A 25,050-nucleotide genomic window follows, 5' to 3' on the forward strand; every position below is an offset into this window, starting at 1 on the left:
ATCTGTAGCCTGCCCGTCCGAGGCCGGATCACCTGTGCGAGGGCGGCCGAGGGCGTGGCAGGCCAGCTGCAGAGCCGCGCGGCGGAGCGCAGAAGGAAGCGGAGGCGAGGCATGGAGGAGTCCGCCTGGAGCAGCCGCCGGCCGAGTTGAGCGCCGCAGCAGGTGGGTGCCTCCCCGGGGGAAGGGAGCGGGTGGGCGGGGTCCTTCCCGGGGGAGGCGAAGAGACCGAGGCCCCTGGGAGGAGACACCCCCCCTCCCCGGCCCCACTTTGCCCTGGGCGCGCCTATCTCCCGCGCTGCCTGTGCGCGCCCAGGGGGGCTTTCTCCGCGGCGGCGTCCCGCCCGGTCGCCCGACTGGCAGCAGGCCCCCGGGTCCGCCGCGAGCAAGTGCAGGGCCGCCCGCTGGGCTCCCCTTGCGAGGCAGCAACGGCGCGTATTCCACAGGTGAGCAAGAGACCCTAGTCCGCTCCATGCGCGCCGCGGAATCCACTTCCCCGACGGGAGCTCCAGGCCGGTTGCGCGCCGGGTTTGCTCCCCGACAGGCGCGCAAACCCAGCTAGGGGCCCCTAGCCCTCGAAGACCTTACTGGAAAGTAAAACCGGGGTCATCCGCAGAGCCCTCCCTCGGGTTCCAGTAGGTCCCGCCTGCCTCCCCGGACCGCGGCTAGGAGTTGGTCATAAGCTTTGCTCACATGCTTTTGGTGCAAACACTCGGAACGACCCGCGGTCGTCTGGAAGGGCCTCATTCCTGCTTCCTTCCTGGGTTTGGGGGTGGCGCAGAGTTTTCTGGGCAACCTCTGCAATGTTGCACCCCTTGTGCTTTTGACGACTAAGCAATAAAGGAACGTTTTTCCTTCGGGTTTAGCTTAAGGTGACCAGATTTTAAGATTGGTAAAGCTGGACACCTGCAAACTTAAATGGACTCCGGGGAATGGTAGAGGACAGGAAGGCCTGGAGGATCATTGTCCGTGGGGTCGCGATGGGTCGGACACGACTTCGCACCTAACAACAACAAAGCGGGACACCATTGATGGGGGGGGGGGGTTGATTAAAAATTTGGTCTATATGGAGCAACACAAAGTTTCATAGAATGCATAGAACGCAAAAATAGTATTGTAATATATATATATATATATATATATATATATATATATATATATATATATATATATATATATATATATATATATTAATTTCAACATAAGTACAATTTGCCAGGTACCCCCAGATGTCCCTCCAAAAGTGGGACAATCTGATCATGTTACTTTATTTCCCTGCCAGGAAGTAAACTCTGCCCAACTGCTGGGGGGGGGGGCAGCGGTCCCAGACTTTGGGCTTTGAGAGGCCTGTTAAGGTATGCTTAGCCGCAGTTGAAGAGCACCCTCTGGCAAGAGGGAGAGCCATTTGCTGTGCAGTGCCTGGAAACCTTTACCATCTTGGCATGTTATTAGAGCAGGACTTGTGGCTCAGTGGTAGAGCAGCCACTTTAGAGGCAGGACGTTCCTGGTTGGAGCCCCAGTCTGTCCCCTTTAAAGGAAAGAGAGGTGATTCTATCTTTGCCTGAAATCCTGGAGAGCTCCTGCCGGGCAGAGTCTATGAAACCAGCCTTGATAGACCACTGGGCTTCCTCTGAGAAAGCAGGTTCCAGTGTCTAGGCAGAGTCTTGGGATATTATTTGTAAAGACCCTTTTCTTGGATGAAGATCGAAGGTGGTTTGGAAAATCTAGATCTCTGTTGGTTTTCGGGGGCCCTGAGATAGTGAGGAGGGGCATGCAGCTCGACTTGCTTCTTGGAGACACCTGAACTGTGTTCTCAGTGGGTGCACCAGCATCTGCTGCCTTCTGGGTTGTGCAACTTGATTTAGGGAGTGAGGCCAAACTGTCATCAGACCTGTCTTGGGTTCGTATGTGGATTCCTTGATACTTTCCAGCTGTTTACTGTTGGGGGGGGCAGCGGGATTGGGTGGCCCTGAAGGATCCTGTCGACATCTCTTTGGATTTCTGGCAAGTGTCATCTGAACTGAGATCTGGCTAATATGTATAATAAGGGAGTGTGACAGCTCTCTCCCCTCCCCCCCCCCGCCGCCATTGCATTAGGTATTTGATTGAGCCTATTTCCTTAGATCCCAATTTGTCAGGTGGCACATTTTTGCTATCGTTACAAGGCGAATGCCATGGCCTGACTTCATTTCTGCTGCTTACCAAAGAACAAACGGCAGCATCATTCAGTCATCTGTATTCTAACACAAAGTGGCACCATTAAGATTTCCTGCTTCTGGTGCCAAAGAGGCTGTGCCAGTGTGAAATTCAGGCTGGGCAAAAGGATATCCTCAATTCACACAAGATGGCATGTCCTTTTAATAGTAGTTTCAAGTTGCAGCTATTAGCAGGTGATCCTAAGTTAGATGCCCGGCCATGAAAAGCTCTGGCTGCTGTTTTCTGCATTTCACACCTGCCTTAAATAAACAGGAGCAAGTCACCCCCCCCCCCAAGTTGGTGAATTTCAGTAATCTAGTCTGGAGGTGACTGTTGAATGGATCACTGTCTGACTAGGTTGCATAGATAGGGCACCAGCTGTTGTGTCTGTTGAAGATGATAAAAGGTCAGGTGTGCCCCATTTTTCCTGCCCTTCGGGAGGGATAAATGGTTCCCCCCTTCTCCATTTTTACCCTCATCACAACCTACTGAGGTAGGTGAGGCTGAAAGTATGTGACTGCCCAGAGCTACCAAATTGGCATCTGCGGCAGAATGGAGGCTGAAACCTACATCTCTCACATCCTATCTGATAGAAGAGTTGGTGTTTAGACCCCGCTTTTCACCACCCAAAGGAGTCTCAAAGTGGCTTACAATCACCTTCCCCTTGCTTCCCTACAACCTACCTGTGAAAGAGCTCTGGCAGAACTGTTCGACTAGGCCAAGGTCACCCAACTGGAGGAACAGAGAGTCAAACCCCTGTACTGGATTAGCTGCTGTGCTTTTTCTAGTTTAAAATTTTGTACTTCCCCTTTAACTAGGGATGCCAACCTCCAGGTGGGACCTGGGGATCCCCTGGAATCATGCCTCATTTCCAGGCTAAAGAGCTCAGTTCCCCTTGAGAAAATGGCTGCTTGGGAGGGTGGTCTCCATAGCATTCTACTCCACTGAGGTCCCTACAAAAATCCTGCCCGTCTCACAGAGGCTCCAGGTATTCCCCAACACAGCTGGTAACCCTACCTTTATCCCAGGGTGGGGCTTTGGGGAAACATGAGCATGGATCCTCCTCTGGTAAGTGTATTAACAGGAGGCATTTCGATCGGTAAGACTGATCTAGGCAGGGTTGGGGAGGTGTTTCCATGTCTCCCCTGCCTACCGCATCCCCAAACTGAAGAGAGCATGTTGAAAGTCTTGTTTGCCATTTCAGATATTCTCCAGCACTTTTAATGTAGGACATACACTATTGGCAGGTTAATGGGTTTGCTTTTAACCCTAAGATCATCAAAGTGGTTTAAGACAATTTTAAAATGCAGCATACAAAGATATGATATTATCTTCTTGCCCTCCGTGCTCTGCTTTGGATATTAGCCTGGGAGATCATTCAGAATGGCTCTATGAAGGCTCAAGCATTCAGTAGCCCCTTCTCCCGAGCCTGGAAGCCCCTGATGCCCCAAGAATGAAAGAGGGTAAAGCCTAGTGCTGCTCTGGCTGAGTTCTTGTTCAGAAAATCAGTTGCTCTTCATGCTCTTTTTGTCTATAAAATCTACAGTGAAACAGCAATTCAATCAAGTTATCTTTCTGCCACCATTGCAGACGGTAAAACATTAAATCTGGTCAGCCTAAAAGCAAAGCAGTACCTTGGAATGGTTACTGTTGATAAATAATGTGCAAGTGATGTGGAACCTGGGGTGCTAAATTGAACGAGAGGAGAACCTGCATGGGATCTGAAATCCGTGGCTTTTAATTACAATTACTGTGTCTTCTACTGAACTTTATAATGCACAGCCTTGAGACCATGTCGTGTGAGGCAAGGAGAGAGTCTGTATTTCGAATAAACTAGGCCATTAATTCTCAGGCTTTTGGACAAGGGCTGCCTCATGGCTCACAAAGTCAGGAGCAGGGAGGAGGAACTATATGAGTTGGGAGCAGAGGGGGTTCTTGGGGGCTGGCGGTTTGCTATGGCCACCACTCTTAGCCACTACACCAAGCCTACTGGTACTTTACTCCTCTTTGCAAATTTCCAGGATGCCTTTAAAAAGACTGTTAAAGGTACCCCACTGGAGGGAAAAAAACTTTTTTTAGAGTTTGCTTCTCTCACCAACAGAACAGAACTCAATGCGGCTTTTAAGATCATCTCTGCCCCCCCCCCCCAGCATGGTGTAGTTGTTAAGAAGAAGAAGAAGAAGAGTTGGTTCTTATATGCCGCTTTTCCCTACCCGAAGGAGGCTCAAAGCGGCTTACAGTCGCCTTCCCATTCCTCTCCCCACAACAGACACCCTGTGAGGTGGGTGAGGCTGAGAGAGCCCTGATATCACTGCTCGGTCAGAACAGTTTTATCAGCGCCGTGGCGAGCCCAAGGTCACCCAGCTGGCTGCACATGGGGGAGCGCAGAATCGAACCAGGCATGCCAGATTAGAAGTCCGCACTCCTAACCACTACACCAAACTGGCTCTCTGGCTTAAGAATATGGGCTTCTAATCTGGAGAGCCGGGTTTGATTCTCCTCCACTTGCAGCCAGCTGGGTGATCTTGGACTAGTCACAGCACTGATAGTGCTGTTCTGATTGAGCAGTAATATCAGGGCTCTCTTAGCCCCATCTATATCACAGGGTGTCTGTTGTGGGGAGAGGAAAGGAAAGTGATTGTAAGTTGCTTTGAGAATCCTTTGGTCAGTGAAAAGCAGGGTATAAAAACCAGCTGTCCATCTCCTTCATTTAACCCACCCAACAAGAATCATCTGAGGTAGGCATGACTGAGAGAGAGTGACTACTCCAAAGTCTCCCAGCAAGCCTCTATGGCAATCGGGATTTGAACTCAGGGTACTCCTGGTCCTTGTCCAGCAGTCCACCTACTCCATTGTGCTAACTCTGTAGACAAGGTACGCTTTGAACATCTGTCTTTTATCCATGCAGAATAGAAGCTGTTGCAATACCAGTACCCGTTGCAATCGCTGTGCGGGCACAATTGACTTAAACAGCTCTGACACCTTAAATTTTGTATGTCAACTCCCCAAGGTCTGTGCCAAATAAGACTTGCCACCAAGTAACACGTGTGGGACCAGGCCGTGCATGTGCACAGGGGTCCCAAATTGTAGCAGGCGCTGGCGGAGGAATGGCACCTTGGCATCCATTGCTTTTCTGTTTTGACACGTTGCCGGCATTATGGCTCAAGAAAAGTCTTGATATAATGCAGTGACATCAGGAAACTCTTCAGCTAGCTGGGGGAACATCTGCAGTCCAATGCTCATGCAATTGGGAGTAAATTTTTAGGTCTTCTAAATAAGCATGAATCATACAATCATAGAGTTGGAAGGGGACATATAGGCTATCTAGTCTAACCTCCTGCTTATTGCAGGATCAGCCTAAAGCATCCAGGATAAGTATCTATCCAGCCGCTGCTTGAAGACTGCCAGTGAGGGGGAGCTCACCACCTCCTTAGGCAGCCTGTTCCACTGCTGAACTAGTCTGACTGAAAAATGTTTTCCTGAAATCCAGCTGGTACCATTCTACATGTAGTTTAAACCCAATACTGTGAATTCTATCCTCTCCTGCCAACAGGAACCACTCTTTTCCTCTTCCAAGAGACAACCTTTCAAATCCTTAAGTTGCACGGAGGGACAACTTGTGAATATTATGAATAAAATTATATTAGCGGCAATTGAGTGGGGAACTGAAGTCACTGGCATGAGGGGATTCATAACAATTATAGCATTTATATCATGCTTTGAGTGACTTTCGAAGTGCTTTGCTTTCATTCTTCCAATAACTCTTAAGCTACCCTTGGAAGGTGAGTTAATATTTATTTAATTTATTATCCAACATTCTTGTTGCGATTCAAAGTGGGTTACAGAGTTATGAACGACATTGCAGTAAAGGCAGCATAATGCATATGATGAATGATGCACTTTAAAGAGCAGTGAAATTGAAACAGTATAATACATCCAGTACACAGTGTGCTACAAAAGGAGGAGAAAGCTTTCTCCAAATATTCCAGGCAAGTAAAACTGCAACTTCGCTACCTTTATAGAAGGTGTCCTTCCTGCAGAATTCCATCTTCCCACATCTGTTTCTCTTATGCAGATATCTTCCCGAGATACTGTTTTACACTTTGTGCAAATTGGCAGATGCATGGGAGCCTTCCTCTCTTGGTATTGCAGGCGTTGAGAATGAAGTTGAAAAACAGTGGCTTGCCCAGAGTGCTGAGGCAAGGTCTGATCTTGTTGTTATGTGACTTTCAGCTTTATTTGGTGGAATCAGGAGAGGGAATTTCAACTTTATTACTGAGAACAGGGCTGAAGCTTGCTCTGTATACCCTAGTGTTGACAGCTCTGGGCTAAGAAGTGCCAGGAGACTTTAGAAGTGAGCAGGGAGTGTGATTTGGGGCGGAGAGGAGCTCCATGGAGGGTAATGTTATAGAGGTCGTCCTCCAAAGCAGCTATTTTCTCCAGAGGTGCTGATCTCCGTTGCTTGAATCTAAGCTGTAAAACCGGGGGATCCCCTGGTCCTACCTGGGGACTGGCATCCCTACCTACAAAGCTTAGCCTTCTCTTTTGTGGCAGCTCAGAACCTTCTATTGAGCAAAGTGCTCAAGAGTTTGCAGTGTTGCTGCTGTGAGGAACGAGAAAATTGTCATTTGTCTGGCATTAAAACCTCACATCAGGACTGTGTGGACCTGAAGGGAGAATCTGAGACACAGATCAAAGAAGCAAAAGGTTTAGGAGAAAGGACGGAGACCAAAAAAGCAGAGAAAAGGAACCAGGATTTCAAACAATAATTTAAGTCAGTAATTCTTTGCCTGCCAATTTGTATTTACTTAACTACTTAGCATGTGTGGTTTGACTGCCGCATCTCCTCACACACTTAAAATCAACAAGCAGGGCTTCCTGTCCCAGCAGGTAGAAGGGCTCCTGCGGAAATCTGATTCTTCAAAACTTTCATTTCATTTTTTTTCCAGCCAGCTAGGTTACACGTGAGTTTAAAAAAATCACTGCTTCTAATAAGCAACAAGAATGAATGCCACGTTCTGAACTGATCGCCAGCATGTACTTATCAGCCCCTTTCTTTTCCTTATCTTGCACAGATTGTTAAAACCACAACAGGTTCCTTCCAAACCTTGTTCCTGAAAGGGTTTTTAATCCTAATGATTTAACAAATGCAGTGGAGAGATAAACACGGTGTTTGCTATATTGCCCCCCCTCTTCTCCTCTTGATTTTAAATGCTGTGATGTTTCTTTAACCCCTTCCATTACTGCGACTTCCTTAATTTCCTTTCCCTCTCCATCTTTCCTGACACTTCATCCTCCACCTAACGCTCCTTCAAGCCCCTCTTTCCCAGTTCATTTGGTGTATTTTGGGGTGGCCAAACTGTGGTTCTCTAGCTGTCCATGGGCTACATTTCCCATGAGTCCCCACCGGAACATTCTGGCAGGGGTTCATGGGAATTGTAGTCCACGGGCATCTGGAGAGCCTCAGTTTGGCCGCCCCTTCCAGAAATGGGACAGTAAAACCTTTTGTTTCCTGAACCAACCACCACACCTGGTCAGCCAGTTGGAAGGTTTGCCTCAAGTTCATGGATGTTACTAATAAAGATTTCTTCTGCTCAAAGGGGTGGTCTCAGATGGGAAGAGGAGGGGCTTAGGAAGGAAGGGTGGTACCATGAGACCTAGTCTAACAATACTGGTGAGAGACTCACTCTAGGTGATGCCAATGGGTGTGCCTAGGTAGTAAGAAATCTTATTTGCTTGGTGTCTTATTTTCTTTTATGTCATCAAGACACAGCTGTCTTACAGTGTCCCTTTGGCGTTTTCAAGGCAATAGATGTTCACAGGCAGTTTGCCATTGCCCGCCTCTGTGTCTTCACCCTGGACTTCCTTGGTGGTCTCTTATCCAAATACTAACCAGCGCGGACCTTGGTGACCATGGGTTGGTCATTCTCTCTAAGACTTGTTGTTGTTAGTTGCGAAGTCGTGTCCGACCCATCGCGACCCCATGGACCAGAGGTAGTCAAACTGCGGCCCTCCAGATGTCCATGGACTACAATTCCCAGGAGCCCCTGCCAGTGAAAGCAGGGGCTCCTGGGAATTGTAGTCCATGGACATCTGGAGGGCCGCAGTTTGACTACCCCTGCCATGGACAATGATCCTCCAGACCTTCCTGTCCTCTAGTCTAGCGGTCCCCAACCTTTTTAGGTTTGAGGATCGCCTCTGGGAGTGGGGAAGAGCCGGTGGCCGGGCGCTGCGCATGCGCATCAGCTCTGCGCATGTGCGTTTGTGTCCGCTGGCGTGCCAGTGGCCGCACCTGCCTCTTCCCCACCCTCTTGCAGTAAAAAGCTAGCCGGGCCGCGTGCAAAGAGGCCGCTTTCGCGGTCGCTTGTCTCACGGCCTGGTGAGCTTCTCGTCACGGGGGGGGGGGGGGGAGAGGCAGGCGTGGCGGCCGTTACTGAGGCCTTCGCAGCCCGGTAGCAGGCCGCGGACCGGGGGTTGGCAACCCCCGCTCTAGTCTACCATTCCCCGGAGTTGGTTTAAGCTCTCACCAACTGCTTCAGTGACTCCATCCAGCCACCTCATTCTCTGTCGCCCCCTTCTTCTTTTGCCCTCAATCTCTCCCAGCATTAGGCTCTTCTCCAGGGAGTCCTTCCTTCTCATGTGGTGGCCAAAGCATTTGAAACTAGCCTTCTCTCAGACTAGCCTACCTCAAAGGGTTGTTGTGAGTAAAATGTAGGAGAAGGAGAGCCATGGACACTGTCCTGAGCTACTTAAGAGGATGGGCAGTGGTAAAGGTGCCCCCAAACAAGCAAATGTATACTGGTGGGTGTAAGAGGGGTATGTGAACAATAGGTGCAACTATCATATTTAAAAGTTCAGAGTGGTGCTTCAAATATGCCTTTAAGTCTAGCTTGATAATGGTCTGCAGTGCCCACTTGCAAAACAGGAATTGCATTTCATTGGCAGAGGCACGGAACCCACATTCGCGTTGTTGTGTGCTCGTGTTGGCAGCAATCCACCCTTTGGGGCAGGAAAGAAATGTGATACGGGTGTGAAACAGTCTGCTGTTTGGCAGCCGAACCAGGAGGTTATTGTATTCATCCCGCAGCATTTCTTTTAAATGAGGAAGTACTATTAGAAAGTGATTTTTAGGAAGTGACTCTGTCTTTGGAGGATGCCACTTGTCTTTGTCAATTAATAAATTATTCCAAGGAGGTTTCCTAACAAATTCCGTCATCTCTGAGGCAGCGTGGAGTCCATGGTTCTGATTTCCTCAATTTCAGCAGGGTAAAAAAAAAGCTTATGCTCTGATTCTGAGGCTGGAACATCATCACACATCGAAATGTGAGGCTACTGCAGGAAACCAGCAGCCCCCACCTCTTAGCATCTGTGCCTGATGTAATTTTCCTGCCCAGCATTCTTGTCGGCAGCCAGTCAAGGCAGGTGAGGAAATATCTACGGTGACATCACAGTAGCGTCCTGATCTCCTCAGATCTCAGAAGCTAAGCAGGGCCGATCCTGGCTAGTATTTGGGTGGGAAACCTCCAAGGAACACTAGGGTCATGATACAAAGGTTGGCAGTGGCAAACCACCTCTGAATGTCACTTGCCTGGCTGCCAGCCAGTCCTAGGATCTCCTGGCGATGCTACACTCATACGATAAGTAAATAAAATAGTATCTTCCAATGCAGAATGATGATCCCCGTTTTGTTGATAGAATATTGAGGCCAAGAGAGGGACTAGCTGGTGAGTCTGTGGCGTTGATGACATTTTAACCCCAAACAGCTGATGCTCCTACCTCTTGTGCTGAACCACCTCACACCAGAACACAGCTGGCTCCAAATCCCCATTTGGTCATGAAGCGTATTGGGTGGCCTTGAGCTGCTAGCCTCATGTGACAGAGTTGTGACCAAATGGAGGAAGGAAGAACCAGGGTTGCCCTGGAGATAGGCTGCAGTGGGCTAACATGACTGTCTGGAAGCAGACCTTTATTGCTCCCCCAGTGTGTGCTGTGCGTACTGCCAAGGAACAGAGTGTGTGTGTGTTTTTTTTCAGGGGTGGAGGGGGGGAGTATCCATGAGTGATTTCTTCTCAATGATTTCTTCTCGATAAGAAACCATAGGAGTTGCTCTGAGCTCCAGTGAGGAAAGGATTAGTACTAAAATCTAGGTTGGGTTGCGAAGTGAATATCCAATTGGTTCTTTCTTGCAAACATGGGGGGTACATGTACATGCAGCCTGTGGGTGCACTCACTGTAATGTGGGAAGAGAGCTCCAAATTCTACGAGTGCAGCGTTTTCATCACAGTGCCTCTCTAAGGCATGAATGAAACCAGGTTGGATGCTGTAGGACAGACCCCTGCCCAGAGCGTTCTAGTTTCTTCCAGAATGTTCTTGCCTTGAAAGCTGTACCATTCTCCCCCTCTTTCCAACTATATATACATTTTCGGTGTGTGCTGAACTTGTACCTCATGACAGGCCTTTCTTGACCAGGCTGAATGTTTGGCACCACACAGTTATTTGGCTTGGATCTCTGAAGCAGAAGCCTGAATTTTGCTAGTGTTTCTTTTCTTTTTTTCCCCCCCCCTCCATAGAAAGAACTGCATTTTGGGAATTCTAAAGAAAAACCCATTTCAATTGGGCAGCGAGTGACGGTTTATTTTGGAGGTGGCCATTTTCTGACATTTTGGGAATTCTAAAGAAAAACCCATTTCAATTGGGCAGCGAGTGACGGTTTATTTTGAAGGTGGCCATTTTCTGACAGGTTGTTGCTGGCTCCCATTTTAAATTCCTTTTCATTTTATCATTGATACACAAATTGGGGACCTTGGAGTGCTCCACAGCTTCCTTTTACTGGAGTGTCTTTCGAATATACGTTGGACTTGCCTTGTGTATTTTGTCAAAGCGCTTTCTGTCCACTCCCAGGGCACTTCAGCAATAGTCCACAAGTGGATTTTGCCATGGAATGAAATGTGGGTTTGCAGGCCTTGACGATGAGGCACCAGAGCGGTATGCCCATACACCACAAGGGTAGTCAGTGCTACAGTCCTGCGTTGCCCATGCTCAGCGGAGGAACCACAGTTGGCCATTTAGTTAGATTCAAGGAGGAACTTTAAAATGCAGTAAAAACAGCAATGTGCCCATGAACCACCCTGAGCCTACTTGCCGGGAGGTAAATAACGCATTAAAAACAGATTACAAAGGGCTGAGAAAGATGCTGTGAAACCAGTGTAATATGTACAGTAAACAAAACTATGAAAATTGCCGAAGTTCTTTGCAGGGGTTGAGACAATCACCCTGTTCCCTTTATAAAAAAAGTTTTCCTGAACTGACTGCATGGTATACTGTCCTCAGAAGGATCATTGTGCGGGGGACTTTCTGATTGCCTCGGGCAGGATGTCCCCCATGAGGGGTACCATAACAGTGCTCCGATGTAGGCAGCTCCTGATCTTCTCCATTGGCAGAATGGGACATTTGGAAGGCCTTTTCTTAGTTGATGCTTCATTTAGATATTGAAATCTCATGGTGGTCTCCAGTGGGGAGCTAATGCAGTTTACGATTTTGTAAATTTGGCCACACACGCTCCTTGTACACACATGAGCACACCACTGACCTTAAAGGAACATGAGGGAATGGGGTTTCACTCCCTCCTCTAGGGCTGTATGCATGTGTCTAGAAGGGTGTATATGTGGCATGCTTAAGGATATCTTGTTTGTTTTTTTTCTTTTGTTGCCATAAAGTTACAGCTAACGTATGTTGACCGAAAGTTACCAACAAGACAGTTTTAGAGAGGAACCTCTTTAGAAGGGAAGATATTATGGCTAAAACTCACTTACTTTGGACACATCATGCGATCAAACTCGCTAGAAAAATCATTAATGTTCGCCATGGTCAGTGGCAAAAGGAAACGTGGTCGCCAAAGGATCTGCTGGCTCGACACGATCAAAGCCGATACAGGGATGACCATGAACCAACTAAAAGAAGCAGTCAGAGACAGGGGTGCACGGCAGAGACTTTCCTATAAACTCGCCGAGGGTCAGACACGACTGAATGAATAACATCATCATCATGGTGACCCAGTTGGGTTATCAAAACAAGAGACTTTCAGTGGTGGTTTGCTGTCGCACATGTCTGCATAGCAACCCTGGACTGCTTTGGTCGCGTCCCATCCAAGGACTAACCAGGGCTGATGCTACCAGGTTCAGAGATCTGACGAGAGCCTGGGCCATCCAGATTGGGGCACATCTTGCCTAGGCCTCAATAAAACCTGGAATTTAATTTAGGCCAACTCATATGTTGTTGCAGGGAATGCTCGTGTTACGGACGAGGGTTCACATGATTTAATGTTCCTCCCTAGTAAAACTAAAAAACAGACCTTTTCCGCACCTCAGTGTTGCTGCTGTTTCCCGGCAAGTTGAACCCCCAGCTGATGCTCCAAATTTGTGTCACCTGCAAAAAGAAAAGCATTTAATTCGGGGAATTTTTTTTTTAATTCAGATCTGACCCTCCCCATGTGTTCTAGACTTTCTTTGAAAAAGAAGTTGTGTGATTGTCTCATCTTGTACTTCATTGGCAACACTTGCAGTGATGTTGTAACATCATAACATTGTAAAAAAATAAGATGGTTGGCTATATTGCTGCCATTCCAAAGGTCCCCTGCTCCTCTTGGCAATTGTGGAACTTGATACATAATTCAGTAATTATGAAGCATGCTGAATGTGTCCTCATATACTAGGTCAGCAATGGAACCTCTTTTCTTTGGCATATGCTGTAATGTTATTATAATATTATAACTGTTAAAACATACACGCCCAAATCCACTGGGAGCGATAGGGGAGAAGTGGGTGGGCAGGTGAAGAAACAATACAAGTGCATGGCAACAAAACCTACCCACCCAAAAAAGCAAAAGCAAAAAGGAAAGGAGCTTCATGGATGGGTAGTTGCACAGAGAAGGCTGCACAAAACCTGATTGTCCCTGTTTTGTCCTCACGTTATGAGCGTTGCTATATTATATTGGGGAAAATTGTGTTGTAATTTAATAAACATTACATTAAAATTACATTAAAAATCATATTGCTCAGGGGACAACCTGCAGGGGGGTGGTAGGTGCAGTGTAGATGTGATACTGACAATGCAAAATGGCAGTGTGGTGGGAACCCAAATTCAAATTGGGGGATTCCCACTGAAGAGCCAGAGGGGAATAACATAGTTCGTAAAGGATAATTCGGAATCTGCAGGGTCAGGGTGTGTGAAATTCAGATCTACTCCTGGGGAGGCGAAATTTTGTATGGAAAGTTTAGCATTGTTCAGTTCCTTAAGAATGCCAATGCAGGGTTGGCTCTTGTATAGAAATGGTACCATACTCAGGGTATAGAATATTACAGAGAATTCTAATCTCATATTTTTGACGCATTTCTTTACTTATGTTTGGGGATCTTTGTTGTTGCTGCTGCTGCTGTGTTGTAGCATGCAGAGCCCAGGTACAGGTTTAATACCTGGGTGAATGCTAGACTTTGCATGGAGAGTTGGATCAGACCAAATGTGTCCTTTCTGGTGTATGCTGAGGAGTCCTAACCTCATCTCTGTCATACTGTAAGGCCACAATTGCACAGAAAAACCATCTGTGGCTGTCTTTTGTCCTTGTTCCCCATGTGAGGGTTGGTACTAGAATGGATAAGTTTTCCGAGTGGGGCGCTTATCTTTGAGCTTGACAAGCCAATAAATTCTAGACCCTGACTATGCTGCATTCCTTGGACAAAGAGCAAAAGAAAAATGTGATGGGGGGGGGGAGAGGGCTGTGACTCAGAGGAGAGTTTTGCTTTGTGTGGAGACAGTCCCAAGTTCAATCCTATGCATTTCCCATTAAAAGGACCAGTCCCACCAGATGGTGATAGGAAAGATCTCTGTCTGAAGAGCCTGTGTAACTAGAAGTACTAACCTTGATGGACCATTGGTCTGTTTCTATATCTGGCAGCTACTTGTGTGTTCTCCATTCCCCAAAATGGTGTTCAGAATCTGCCACAGCAGTGCCCCAAGCACTGAACTCTTGGTCCTAGATAAGTGAAGGTCAGCCATTGACTCCAGCAGGCAAAAGGAGCATGCTGGAGGCAGAGTGGTTTGACCTGCCTGCTGGTGCTCTTTTGGTCTGGTGACTCCATCCCATTTAACTGAATGGGAGCCCCTGAGAACGCAGACTCCTCCTTCTGTGCTGCAAAGTTCCACTTTTCCATTTTACTATCTGCAGCACCCTGCGCTGGATTAAGGGGCTGTTTCACCCAAGAGGGAGCACCCAGTGACCACCTTAAAGCTGTAGGCATTACATTGCCTGTGCAGGACAATGGATTTGTGCTGAGAGCTGCCCTGGATGAGTTCTGTGAGCGTGATCTTGGGTGCCCTTCCAGTCGATTCAGACCAAAGTAGAGCCTGTCTCCCCCACCCACCCATGTGCACACACCTCCCCTCCAGCCCGTGGCTGGCTTCCACACACTCGGATGCTTGTTTTGGCAATCAGCTGTGGTGCTCTGATATGTACATCGTGTGTGTTTGTGTTAAGCCTCCCTCGGCCCTCTTTTCTTTCGCCAGTCAGGAAACTGGGCCGAAAACGGCAAGTCTGTGGAAAGAGGGGAGCCAGGTCAGCATCTCACCAAAGAAACAGCTCTTTCTTACTTCCTTGTGAGCACCTGGTGGACCCGCAGCTCCTGATGTTGGACTCTGAGGAATCAGAAGCAGCTGTGTGCTGTTTCCCTGCCCCCCCCCCACTCCCTCATAAAGATGTAAGAGTCAGGTTCCTGTTGCAGGAAAGACAAGCAGGTGCTGTGTGGATCGAGGCAGGAAAGGGGGGGGGGAGCCTCTTTATGTAAGGCATGAATAAAAAGAAAGGGGAGAGTGTTCGCTCGAGCGGATTCTTTTTTGTAAATGTTGGCCAGTAGCCAGTCTTTCAGATCAGCCCTCTGGATGGCGGAGCTAGTTCCAAGGACTGGCATGTGCTTTATGGACGCTTTATGCCAGGTCGGTGCAGTGGTTAAAAACTGTCAGGGTAGGATCTGGGAAATCCAGGGTCAAATTCCTCCTCTGCCAACAGAGGCTTGCTGGGCTGCCTTGGGCCAGTACCCCAAGAAACCTCGGCCAAATCTACCTCACAGGGTTGTTGTGAGGATGAAATGGGGGAGAGGAGAATGTTATGGGGCCCTTTAGCGGTGAGAAAGGCAGGGTAAATAAAACGGCCTGGAACAGCTTCCCCAAGGCAGCAGCAAAAATAATTCTTATCAGAACTTTGAGCTCTGATATTGGGTTGCCAGCCTGCAGGTGGGACCTGGAGATCTCCTGGCTTTACAACTGGACGATAGAGATAAATTCCCCTGGAGGAAATGGCTGCTTTGGGAGGGGGGGTGGCCTCTATAGTGTTATATCCTGCTGAAGTCCCTCCCCAAGCTCCACCCCCAAATCTCCAGGAATATCCCAATTCAGCATTGGCGACCTTAGCCATGAATGATCAGAGCGCTGTCAAGGATCCAAGGCCAGAATGAAACGTTAATCAGGCCTGGAGAAAGAACTTGGCACTCACTTTGCGCAGGTCCAGTGGCTTCCTTTGATTATGCCAGCATCCTGTTTAAACCAGGCCTCAGGAGTCCTGCCAGAGATTTCGCCAACCTAGAGGTTGCCTCAAGCTTTATGGCTATATATGGGGAGGGGGGGGAGGAGGAATGTGTCTGTCACACACCAGGGAGGCATTTTCTATGGTGAATATAGAATATAGCATAGCAGCACACAGGGTTTCGTGGTGGCCCTGGAGGAGTTTCCCGTATGGGTGGGAGTTAGTGCATTTTTAAAAAATTAGTCAAATATTTATCGGCTGATATAGCCATATGGTCATGTCACCCTGCCCCCCGCCATGGCCAATGATGGGCCTGTAGGGGGTCAGAAGTGGAGGGGCCCTGGGTGGGTGTTTACACAGCTATGCTTCCCAACCATATTCTGCATGATCACTCCACTTCCAGGGTTTCTTGAAGCCTGAAGAATGTGTCAGGGGTTTCTCAGTGGTTAAAAAAGTAGAGAAAGGCTGCTCTAAGACGTCTACAAGCAGGGCCTGAAGGCCACAGCCCTTTGCTGTTCCCCCTCCCGCAGCAGTTGATATCCTGAGGTATACTGCCTTTGAATAGGGAGGCTTACGCTGTCAGGTCCCAAGGTGCACAGGCTTTGAAATCATAGTTGACCACCCTTTTTGTGCTGATGACTCCTACCCATCCTCTGTAAAGGAGAATGTACTCCCCTTGACTGGGTTCCTTGTGTCGATTTTCTCATGAGGTGGGAATGGGGCGTTCAGCGGTGGCCTTGCTAGGATCAGAAAGGGGTGATGGTGCGGTGGTGGCAGAACTTACTTGATGGTGAAATGGGTATTTAAAAACGAGAGGTGTTGCTGACAGATGGAGTCCTGCAAATCACCAACTTGCTACAAAAACAATGAATGGTAGGTGAAGGGGGGGGGGAGCAGGAAGGGGGAGCTCTGGAGATTCGGCTCTTTTCTTTCTTTCAAGGGAGTTGGGGCGAGAAGGATCCCTGACCACAGCAGTTGATCATATTACAAAAGTAACTTAGCTTTGGCGACACAAAGAAGCCATTGACTTGGGGGAGAATAACCTAGTATGGATTCTGAAGCCAAATTATTTTCTTGTCCTTTTTGGCCAAGACCGCTTTGGCACAAAACAGCCTTGTAATTCAGAATATTGAAAACGTGGGGGCAAAAGCCAGGGCGAAGCCAGCATTCTTGCAGGCAGCCAGCCGCTGTCTGAATTTCCCATGTTAGGGTTTTATTTCAAACTCCAATGATAGAACTTCTCTGACGGGGCCAGATTCAAAGTGACTGGTCCCTTAGAACTTAGAGAAGTATTCACTCCCCCCCCCTTCTCACACATGCACCGCAAAAATCCAGGTGCCTGATGTTTTTGCCCTTGGCATCTGATGAACTGCTCATTAGCCAGGAGAAGGGTGTTTGCCTGGACCCCAGGCGGCTGCAGGTCTGCCCAGCAGGGCATTCAGTCAGAGGGCCTGGGACCCAGGGCATCTAACTCCTCTGAACACTCCACATGGTCTGTTTTATTGGTGGAAGGAGTGCCAAGCTCCCCTCTAACATAGCAAAAGGGATCTGGGAGCTTTTTCAAACTGTGGGGACATTTCCTAGAATACCATGGCTGGAGCCAGACTGCAAATGGAGCTTGAAGCTGGAGAATAGTGAAGGATCCTTCTTTTCAAAGTGCTGAAGGAAGGTTTTGCTCTGGTTTGCCATCTTAACTGGAGCATTTGGAGGGGGGGCATCCATGATGTTGTCCCCTGATCATCCTCTGCCCAGGTCTTCTCTCTCCCAAACCTAGAAAATCTGGAAGGAAGGAAGGAAGGAAGGAAGGAAGGAAGGAAGGAAGGAAGGAAGGAAGGAAGGAAGGAAGGAAGGAAGGAAGGAAGGAAGGAAGGAAGGAAGGAAGGAAGGAAGGAAGGAAGGAAGGAAGGAAGGAAGGAAGGAAGGAAGGAAGGAAGGTTGTGCAATTGCAGATTTGGTGGATGATTTTACAACAAAGCTTTATCTCCTCATTCTATCTACCCTTACCATCTATGTTAAATAAACTCTTTTGTTCTGTTGGATTATAACATGGTCTCAGTACCATTTTGAAAAGGGCTTAGTGAAGAGGGCTCTTACACCTTCCCATAAAGTTGATGGGCTGAGCTTAAGCCAACTCTACTGGCAGTGATAGGATAGGGCATCAGATGTAATATTTTATAACAAAGAAACCACACCACCTGGACTGCTCAGTCAGTGAGGTAACAGCATTTTACTTTTGGAGTAAATTTTTCCCTCAGTGTGGGGAAGTGTGTAGGGGGCCTGTCATAGCAAAGCTTTCACATGCCACAACAAAGCTGTTGCAGTAATGCTTTCATCCACCAAATCTGCAATTGCCCAATCATCCTGCAAAGGCTAGAACTTGCTGGAGACACACTTTGAAATGATCTTCATGAATTCAAGAGAGTGCCGTGTAATTGGAAAGCTTGTATAGTCCTCCGTCAACAGGCATTGGCCCAATTTAAGATCTTGTATTTTGTTTCCAGAAAGTTTGGGTCTTGCCAGAAGGGAGAACCAAAAGTAAAAACCAAAGGGATCTTCTTCCTTGGCTCTTACCCTGTATTGTGCTTTGGACAAGCTAGCCCATCCATTCCAGGACCTGACCTAGATACAGCCAGTTTGTTTTGTGATTTGAATTGTATTTCCCCCCTATTGTATTTTGGACTGTTGTATGCTGCCTTGGATCCCTTCAGGGAGAAAAGCAGGGAATAAATGTTCTATGTTCTAGCAAGATCCCCCCTCCCACTGTCCTTTTGGCTTGTTCTAAACTAGTTGTTTTGTTGTTGTTGTTTTTTTGCTGTATCCAGCTGGGATCAAGATGACGACACCAACCCCAGTGGCTGAAAATTGCCAGTCTTTGACAAACGTGACCACAAAATCTCAAGAACATGTTCTTTATCAAAGTAAGAGAAACCCAAGTCTGCCATTTTGGGGAGAGGAGGAGTGCTGACATTCTGTTTGTTTCGGTCAGATGCCCCAGGAACAGACAAAGAGCTCTGTTTTACAGCTGAGGGACTTGGCAGTGGACTTGAAGGAACCACCTTTGTCCACCTGAGCCTGCCTGTACTTTGGGCTGGGCTTTTGATGACCTGTTCTGTGCACCACAGATAACCAAAATAAAATGGGTATGTAGGATATAGGGCCTTCTCAACAGTGGTCCCCAAACTGTGAATTATGAGTCTAATCCAGGCTTTCTCAACCAGGGTTTCTTGACTGCCCTTGAAGGGTTTCCCTAATGGATGGGAGTTAATTAATTTTTATATAATTTTAAAATTGTTAAACATTTATTGGGTGATATGACCATATATGGTCATGTTGACCTGCCCTCCCCCACAATGGCCAGTGACGGGCTTGGAGGGGGTGGGAAGAGGAGGGCCCCCGGGTAGGCATGTACTCAGCTCTGCTTCCCAACCATATTCTGCAGAATCGCTTGCTTTAGAACCTAGTATTTTGTGCCCATTTTGCAATCTGTGTGTAAAGCGCCATGAGACTGAAGCTGACATGAAGACCTCATAGGTTTTTCAAGGGAAAAGACGTCCAGTGGTGGTTTGCCATTGCCTGCCTCCATGTAGCAAACCTGGATTGCCTAAGAGGTCTGTCATCTAAGTACTAACCAGAGCCAACTGCGCTTAGCTTCCGAGATCTGATGACATCAGGCAAGCTGGGGCCATCGAAGTCAAGCCAAGGGTGCTCTCTATCTGTCTTCAACATTCTTAAAGTTTGTATAGGTTTAAAACAAGATTGGAGACCCCTGCTGCAAACTTTCTCTGTGGAACTGTTGTGCTTTTTGTTACTATAGACTACCTTGGATATCCTTTATGAATGGAATGGCATGGAGGTTATAAAGTGTATGAGATATGTTAAAACCCCATGTTCTTTTTTCCAAAGCAATGGGGATTCTTTCACTGCTCTGCTTGTGAGCTAGCCCTTGGGACCAGCTGCCCCCAGCTCCATTTGGCAACAGTGGAGCTGTGTCTTCAGGAAATAACATACAGAGAATCAAAGGGGCTAGTGGTATTTCATGGCTTTTCTAAAGGTGGGAAAGGATGGACCAAAGATGTAAATCTCTGAGGAAAGTCAGGGTGTGGCAGCATGAGATGCAGTGGCAGGTTTGACTTTGGGCTGTCATTGTGTTTTTTAGCAACAGTGTCCAAAAGGGAAGATTTAGAAGGAAGGGATCTTGTTGATCCCCAGAACATAAGAGTCCTTGGCAGGGATCGAGAGACCTGCATCTCTAGCTCTATGAGACAAAGAAGGATTTGTGTTTTTCCAACTGCAGCTCCTAGTACGATAGGGCAAGCTTTTTGGGGGACTGGTGGTGGGCATATTTCAAAAGTTGTTTGTGTTGCAGAGGTAGGGGGAGGGGTTATTGTTTAGTAAATAAACAAATCCCGAAAACCTGACTTCGGATGCCCAAGGTCTTAGGTGGTAACTCATTGAATCGTGGTAGCTTGGACATCACCATTCTCATGTTTGTCTGGTGCATTTTCTCACCTTGTGTTAGGCTCTGGAGCAATTGTGGCAGCCATTGTTGTTGGTGTGATTGTGATATTCACGGTGGTTCTGCTCCTGCTGAAAATGTACAATAGGTAAGTCCAGTGAGTGGCTTTGCCTTCAGACTGCAGTTCTGCTGAACAAACAGCAGATTGTGTACGGTGCGGGTGGGCGTTCCCACGTGATTTGCTGTAAAATAATTTTAGCATGGGATGGCTTGCTTGTGCCGACACCGCTCTGCATTTTTTGTTTTTGCAAGGTCCTCCCACAGAGTTCTGTTTTCTGGGACAAAAATATGCACAAAGGGAGTCAATGAATAGGTCCCGGCACACGGTCAGCTGCTCTGGGATGTATTGCAAGCCCATTGTTATGTTCTCTCAGTGGGAGCATGGCTGCTTCCCACACCAGTTTGGTAACTCAGTATGGGCAAGCTAATACAATGACTTCCACATCCCCTGGCAGAATGAGAGGTCATAATTTCATTTCATTCATTCCTCCTCTCATACTATTCTGATATTACTGGAGTGGTGTGGAAACAAAGCCCTCTTGCTGGACTGTACCACATCAAGTGGGGTTAATCTGAAAATGGGAGGCCTCCTGCCAGCAGCCCTAGTTGCCCACCACCGAAAATGTCTATGTCAGATACATCACTACATCATTTCTTGGGAAAACTGAGGGCAGCTCATGGAATTTCTCTATGGTTTTACCATAGTTTTTGACAATTTCTAGAGACACCCCGTGTCACTTTGGGTTTTCCCTGGAAGTGATGCCAAAATGCACCAGATGTTGCATCTCCTACACTCCTACTGTTTCCCAGGGTTGGCCTGGCAATCTTGGTGGGTTATTGAGTATCTTGAAATTGTACCATTCAGTAAGGCTGGTGCTGTTGGAGACCAGGGGATCCAGCAAATCTATGCCTCATCCAGGGTCACAGCACGGGGCAAGGGGAATCAATGCAAATGTCTCACTCGCCATTCAAGGCTGATGTCTTGCCATAAAGTAATATTTGTTGTGCTCTTTTGTAGACGCATGAGGACACAGCGAGAGCTGGAACCTAAGAATACAAAAGCCTCAATCCCTTCCACGTCAGGACAGAACAGTAATAGCACAGGACGCCCTACAACAGTGACATTTGTCCCTGTGGACATCCACATGCAGAACAGGAGACCATGAGGCATTGTGGGGTCTGCTGAGAATGACGAACAAGAGGGAAGTTTGGGCCTATAGGCTCTAGAAGGACCTGGAACCATCAACGTACGCAAAGTGTCACCAGTGGCCTGTTTTCTGTGGCTGGCTTGCTATGCTTCTTTCTTTTGTTTTCTTTTAAAGAGGAGAGACTGAGCAACAGAACTGATGAGAGAACTCCAAAGTGTAGCACCCAGTCACAAAAATGACACTTTCCTGACTACAGTTGCTGTTACGAAGGGGCAGCTAAGAAAATTACCCTGGTGTTGGATTCAGAGATACTGTTCCATAGGGTTTTTCCCCCCTACTTCTGCTTTGGTTCAGTTCATACAGTCCCTCAAAATGGTGAATGTTGCCTGCTGGTTTGGAACAGAGGAGATAAAAGGAGTATGGGGCCTTACCTGACAATATTTGCAGCAGCTCATTGGTGGTGATTTTTATGGTTAAGAACTCAAAGGAGAGAGAGACCAAGGAAAACTGAGCATGTATTGCAACTGGTGGTACAAAAATACACATCCCAATAGATTATGAATATGAACACAGAACATTAAAGCATTGTAAAGAGACTTCAATAATTTTGTTACCTTGATAGGCTCAAGAAGTGGTCTAAACTGAATAAAATGAAATTCAATACGGACAAATGTAAAGTTCTGCATTTAGGCAGGAAAAACTATCTACACCAGTATAGGGTGGGGGAGACTTGACTTGGCAGTAGTACGTGTGAAAAGGATCTAGGAGTCTTAGTAGACCATACATTGAACATGAGTCAACAGTGTGACCTGGTGGCTAAAAAGGCAAATGGGATTTTGGGCTGTATCAAACGGAGTATCGTGTCCAGATCACTGGAAGTGATGTTACCACTTTACTCTGCTTTGATTTGGTCTCACTTGGAGTACTATGTTCAGTTTTGGGCACCCCAGTTGAAGAGGGATGTAGACAAACTGGAGCGTGTCCAGAGGAAGGCAACAAAGATGGTGAGTTTGGAGACCAAGACGTATGAGGAAAGGTTGGGGGAGCTTGGTCTGTTTAGCCTAGAGAGGAGACAACTGAGAGGGGATCTGATAACCATCTTCAAGTATTTAAAAGGTTGTCATATCGAGGATGGAGCAGAGTTGTTCTCTCTTGCCCCGGAGGGATGGACCAGAACCAGTGGGATGATATTAATTCAAAATAAATTCCGTCTAAACATCTGGAAGAAGTTCCTGACAGAGTGGTTTCTCAGTGGAACAGGCTTCCTTGGGAGGTGGTGGTTTCTCCATCTTTGGACATTTTTAAAGAGAGGCTAGATAGTTATATGACGGAGAGGCTGATTCTGTGAAGTCTCAAAGGGGTGGCAGGTTACAGTGGATGAATGAAAGGGTTGTGAGTGTCCTGCATAGTACAGGGGGTTGGACTAGATGACCCATGAGGTCCCTTCCAACTCTATGATTCCTTAGATGTAGGTATAATTCTTTGATGTGGGAGGTATTTTTGTATTGCCAGTTGAAACATGGCATATGAACTCCAAGTATCTTCTTTGAGAGGGAGGTTAATTGGTGTTTTATGTTATTTTGTATGCTTTAAAAATAGTATCAATTATTTTGAACAACAAGGAAAAGTATAAATATGAAAATAAATACATGTTCCTACTGCCCTTGGTCATTATCTTCTGGGGTTTCTTACTGGTGTACTGAGGACCTGTTCCCCTTATTTTTCCTAGCCGGTTTGTTATCTCATGTCCTCAGAACAGTATTGCCAAGCTGCAGCCAGCCATCCTTGGGAGGAATTGGGGTTGGGCCTAGTGCACTTATGTCCAGGGAGATGGACATTCTAACATTTCATAAAACCTCTATGTTTTTCTAATATCCCCTATGTCACTTCTGGTTTAAAAAGAAGTGACATAGGTGCAGTGAAATGATACCTGCCTACCTTCTCCCCTCTCACCCCATTTCCTCCTACAGGCACCTGAAGTACTGGTGAGCAATGAAAGCAGATGCAATCATCCCTCCCCTCCCCCATGCTTCAGCAGCTGCAGCAATCTTGGGAAAGCAGATGGGCTCCCAAGGCATGTGAACATGGCCACCATGTTAAGTAGGGTTGAAGAGTGCCTATCTGCCATCTTGAGCTCTCTCATGGAAGAGAGGCGGGATAATAAACTCATCTCCACAAGCAGTGACTGCTTTTGCCAGCCCAGGGGAGATCAGCAGCTGCAAGAACAAATGAGGAGCTCTTGCTTTCCGTGGATTGCTCATGGCTGCTTGAAAGAGTTGTGCATGAATATGACTGCTCCCATGCCTCCCTTTAACAAGAGGTGAGGATCCTAACATTGCCCTCAGTACCTCTCTCCCCCCTTGAGGGCCAATTAAGACTTTAAGTTAAATCCATTTCTCCCTCGCTTCACATGGCAAGGTAGTAGGCTAAATCCTTGACCCTGGACATGCTTGTTGTGTGTATACAGGAAGTATATATAAAATGGAGGTAGTGACAGATTTTATTTTCCTAGGTTCCAAGATCACTGCAGATGGGGACTGCAGCAAAGAAATTAAAAGACTCTTGCTCCTAGGGAGGAAAGCTATGACAACTCTAGACAGCATCCTAAAAAACAGAGACATCACCCTGCCGACAAAAGCGCGTCTAGTCAAGGCTATGGTCTTCCCAGTTGCAATGTATGGCTGTGAAAGTTGAACCATAAGGAAGGCCGAGCGTCAAAGAATTGAGGCTTTTGAACTCTGGTGCTGGAGAAGACTCTTGCGAGTCCCTTGGACTGCAAGGCAAACATACCGGTCAGTCCTAGAGGAGATCAGCCCAGACTGCTCCTTAGAAGGCCAGATCCTGAAGATGAAATGCAAATACTTTGGCCACCTCATGAGAAGGAAGGACTCCCTGGAGAAGAGCCTAATGCTGGGAGCAATTGAGGACAAAAGAAGGGGACGACGGAGAATGAGGTGGCTGGATGGAGTCACTGAAGCAGTAGGTGCAAACTTAAATGGACTCCGGGGAATGGTAGAAGACAGGAAGGCCTGGAGGATCATTGTCCATGGGGTCGCGATGGGTTGGACACAACTTCGCACCTAACAACAACAAATGGAGAGTCATAGAGTTGTATGGCTATCTAATCTGGTGGGAAAATCCACAGCAGTAGTGTTCCTGACGGATCCTTGCCCATCTATGGATGCTGCCTGAAGATCTCCAGCAAGGCAGAGCCCATCCCTGTTCTAGGTCACTGTTTCCACTGTTAAATTTCTCCTGATGGTCCACCCAAACTAGCCCTCTTGTATCTTGAGGCCATATTCACATTATTTGCTTGCCTTGGTGTCTGATGTTGTCAAATAGCATTCCCCCCCACACACACCCACCACTTCCCGACAATATTATGCATTCATGCACCTTCCAGGTTTCCCCCTCGTGTTTCCAGAACATTCTTTGCTCTGAAGCTTTGAGAAAAATCGCAGGAACATCTGAGTTGGGTCCGGTATTTACAGAAAAGTTTGGTTTTCCTGGTACCGCCCACACAGCAGCCATTTTTTGCACTGCCACTGTTTCCTGCCATCAAGTTTTCTTGCTTGCAGAAGATTAATAATGCTGCCACAAGGAACAAAGAGATGCTAATTTCT

General features: G+C 47.3%; 1 protein-coding gene across 5 annotated transcripts; it reads left to right on the forward strand.

Annotated features, from left to right (window-relative positions):
* On the forward strand, window positions 1-25,050 carry NCMAP (non-compact myelin associated protein). 5 transcript variants are annotated; one of them, XR_013231023.1, is made up of 6 exons: window positions 1-162; window positions 18,586-18,681; window positions 20,283-20,367; window positions 21,298-21,526; window positions 23,398-23,747; window positions 23,940-25,050. XR_013231023.1 is itself a non-coding variant. In XM_077337639.1 (4 exons), the coding sequence occupies exons 2-4, from the start codon at window positions 18,597-18,599 to the stop codon at window positions 21,443-21,445; spliced, it is 318 nt and encodes a 105-aa protein (XP_077193754.1). In that variant the 5' UTR covers window positions 1-162; window positions 18,586-18,596; the 3' UTR covers window positions 21,446-23,086. The 5 variants fall into 5 exon arrangements, 2 of the variants coding, with proteins under 2 accessions (XP_077193754.1, XP_077193755.1); XR_013231024.1 differs by lacking the exon at window positions 23,398-23,747; XR_013231022.1 differs by lacking the exon at window positions 23,940-25,050 and having other exon boundaries at window positions 23,398-23,927.

This window comes from Paroedura picta, chromosome 5 (assembly GCF_049243985.1).
Source record: "Paroedura picta isolate Pp20150507F chromosome 5, Ppicta_v3.0, whole genome shotgun sequence".
Classification (NCBI taxonomy): Eukaryota; Metazoa; Chordata; class Lepidosauria; order Squamata; family Gekkonidae; genus Paroedura; species Paroedura picta.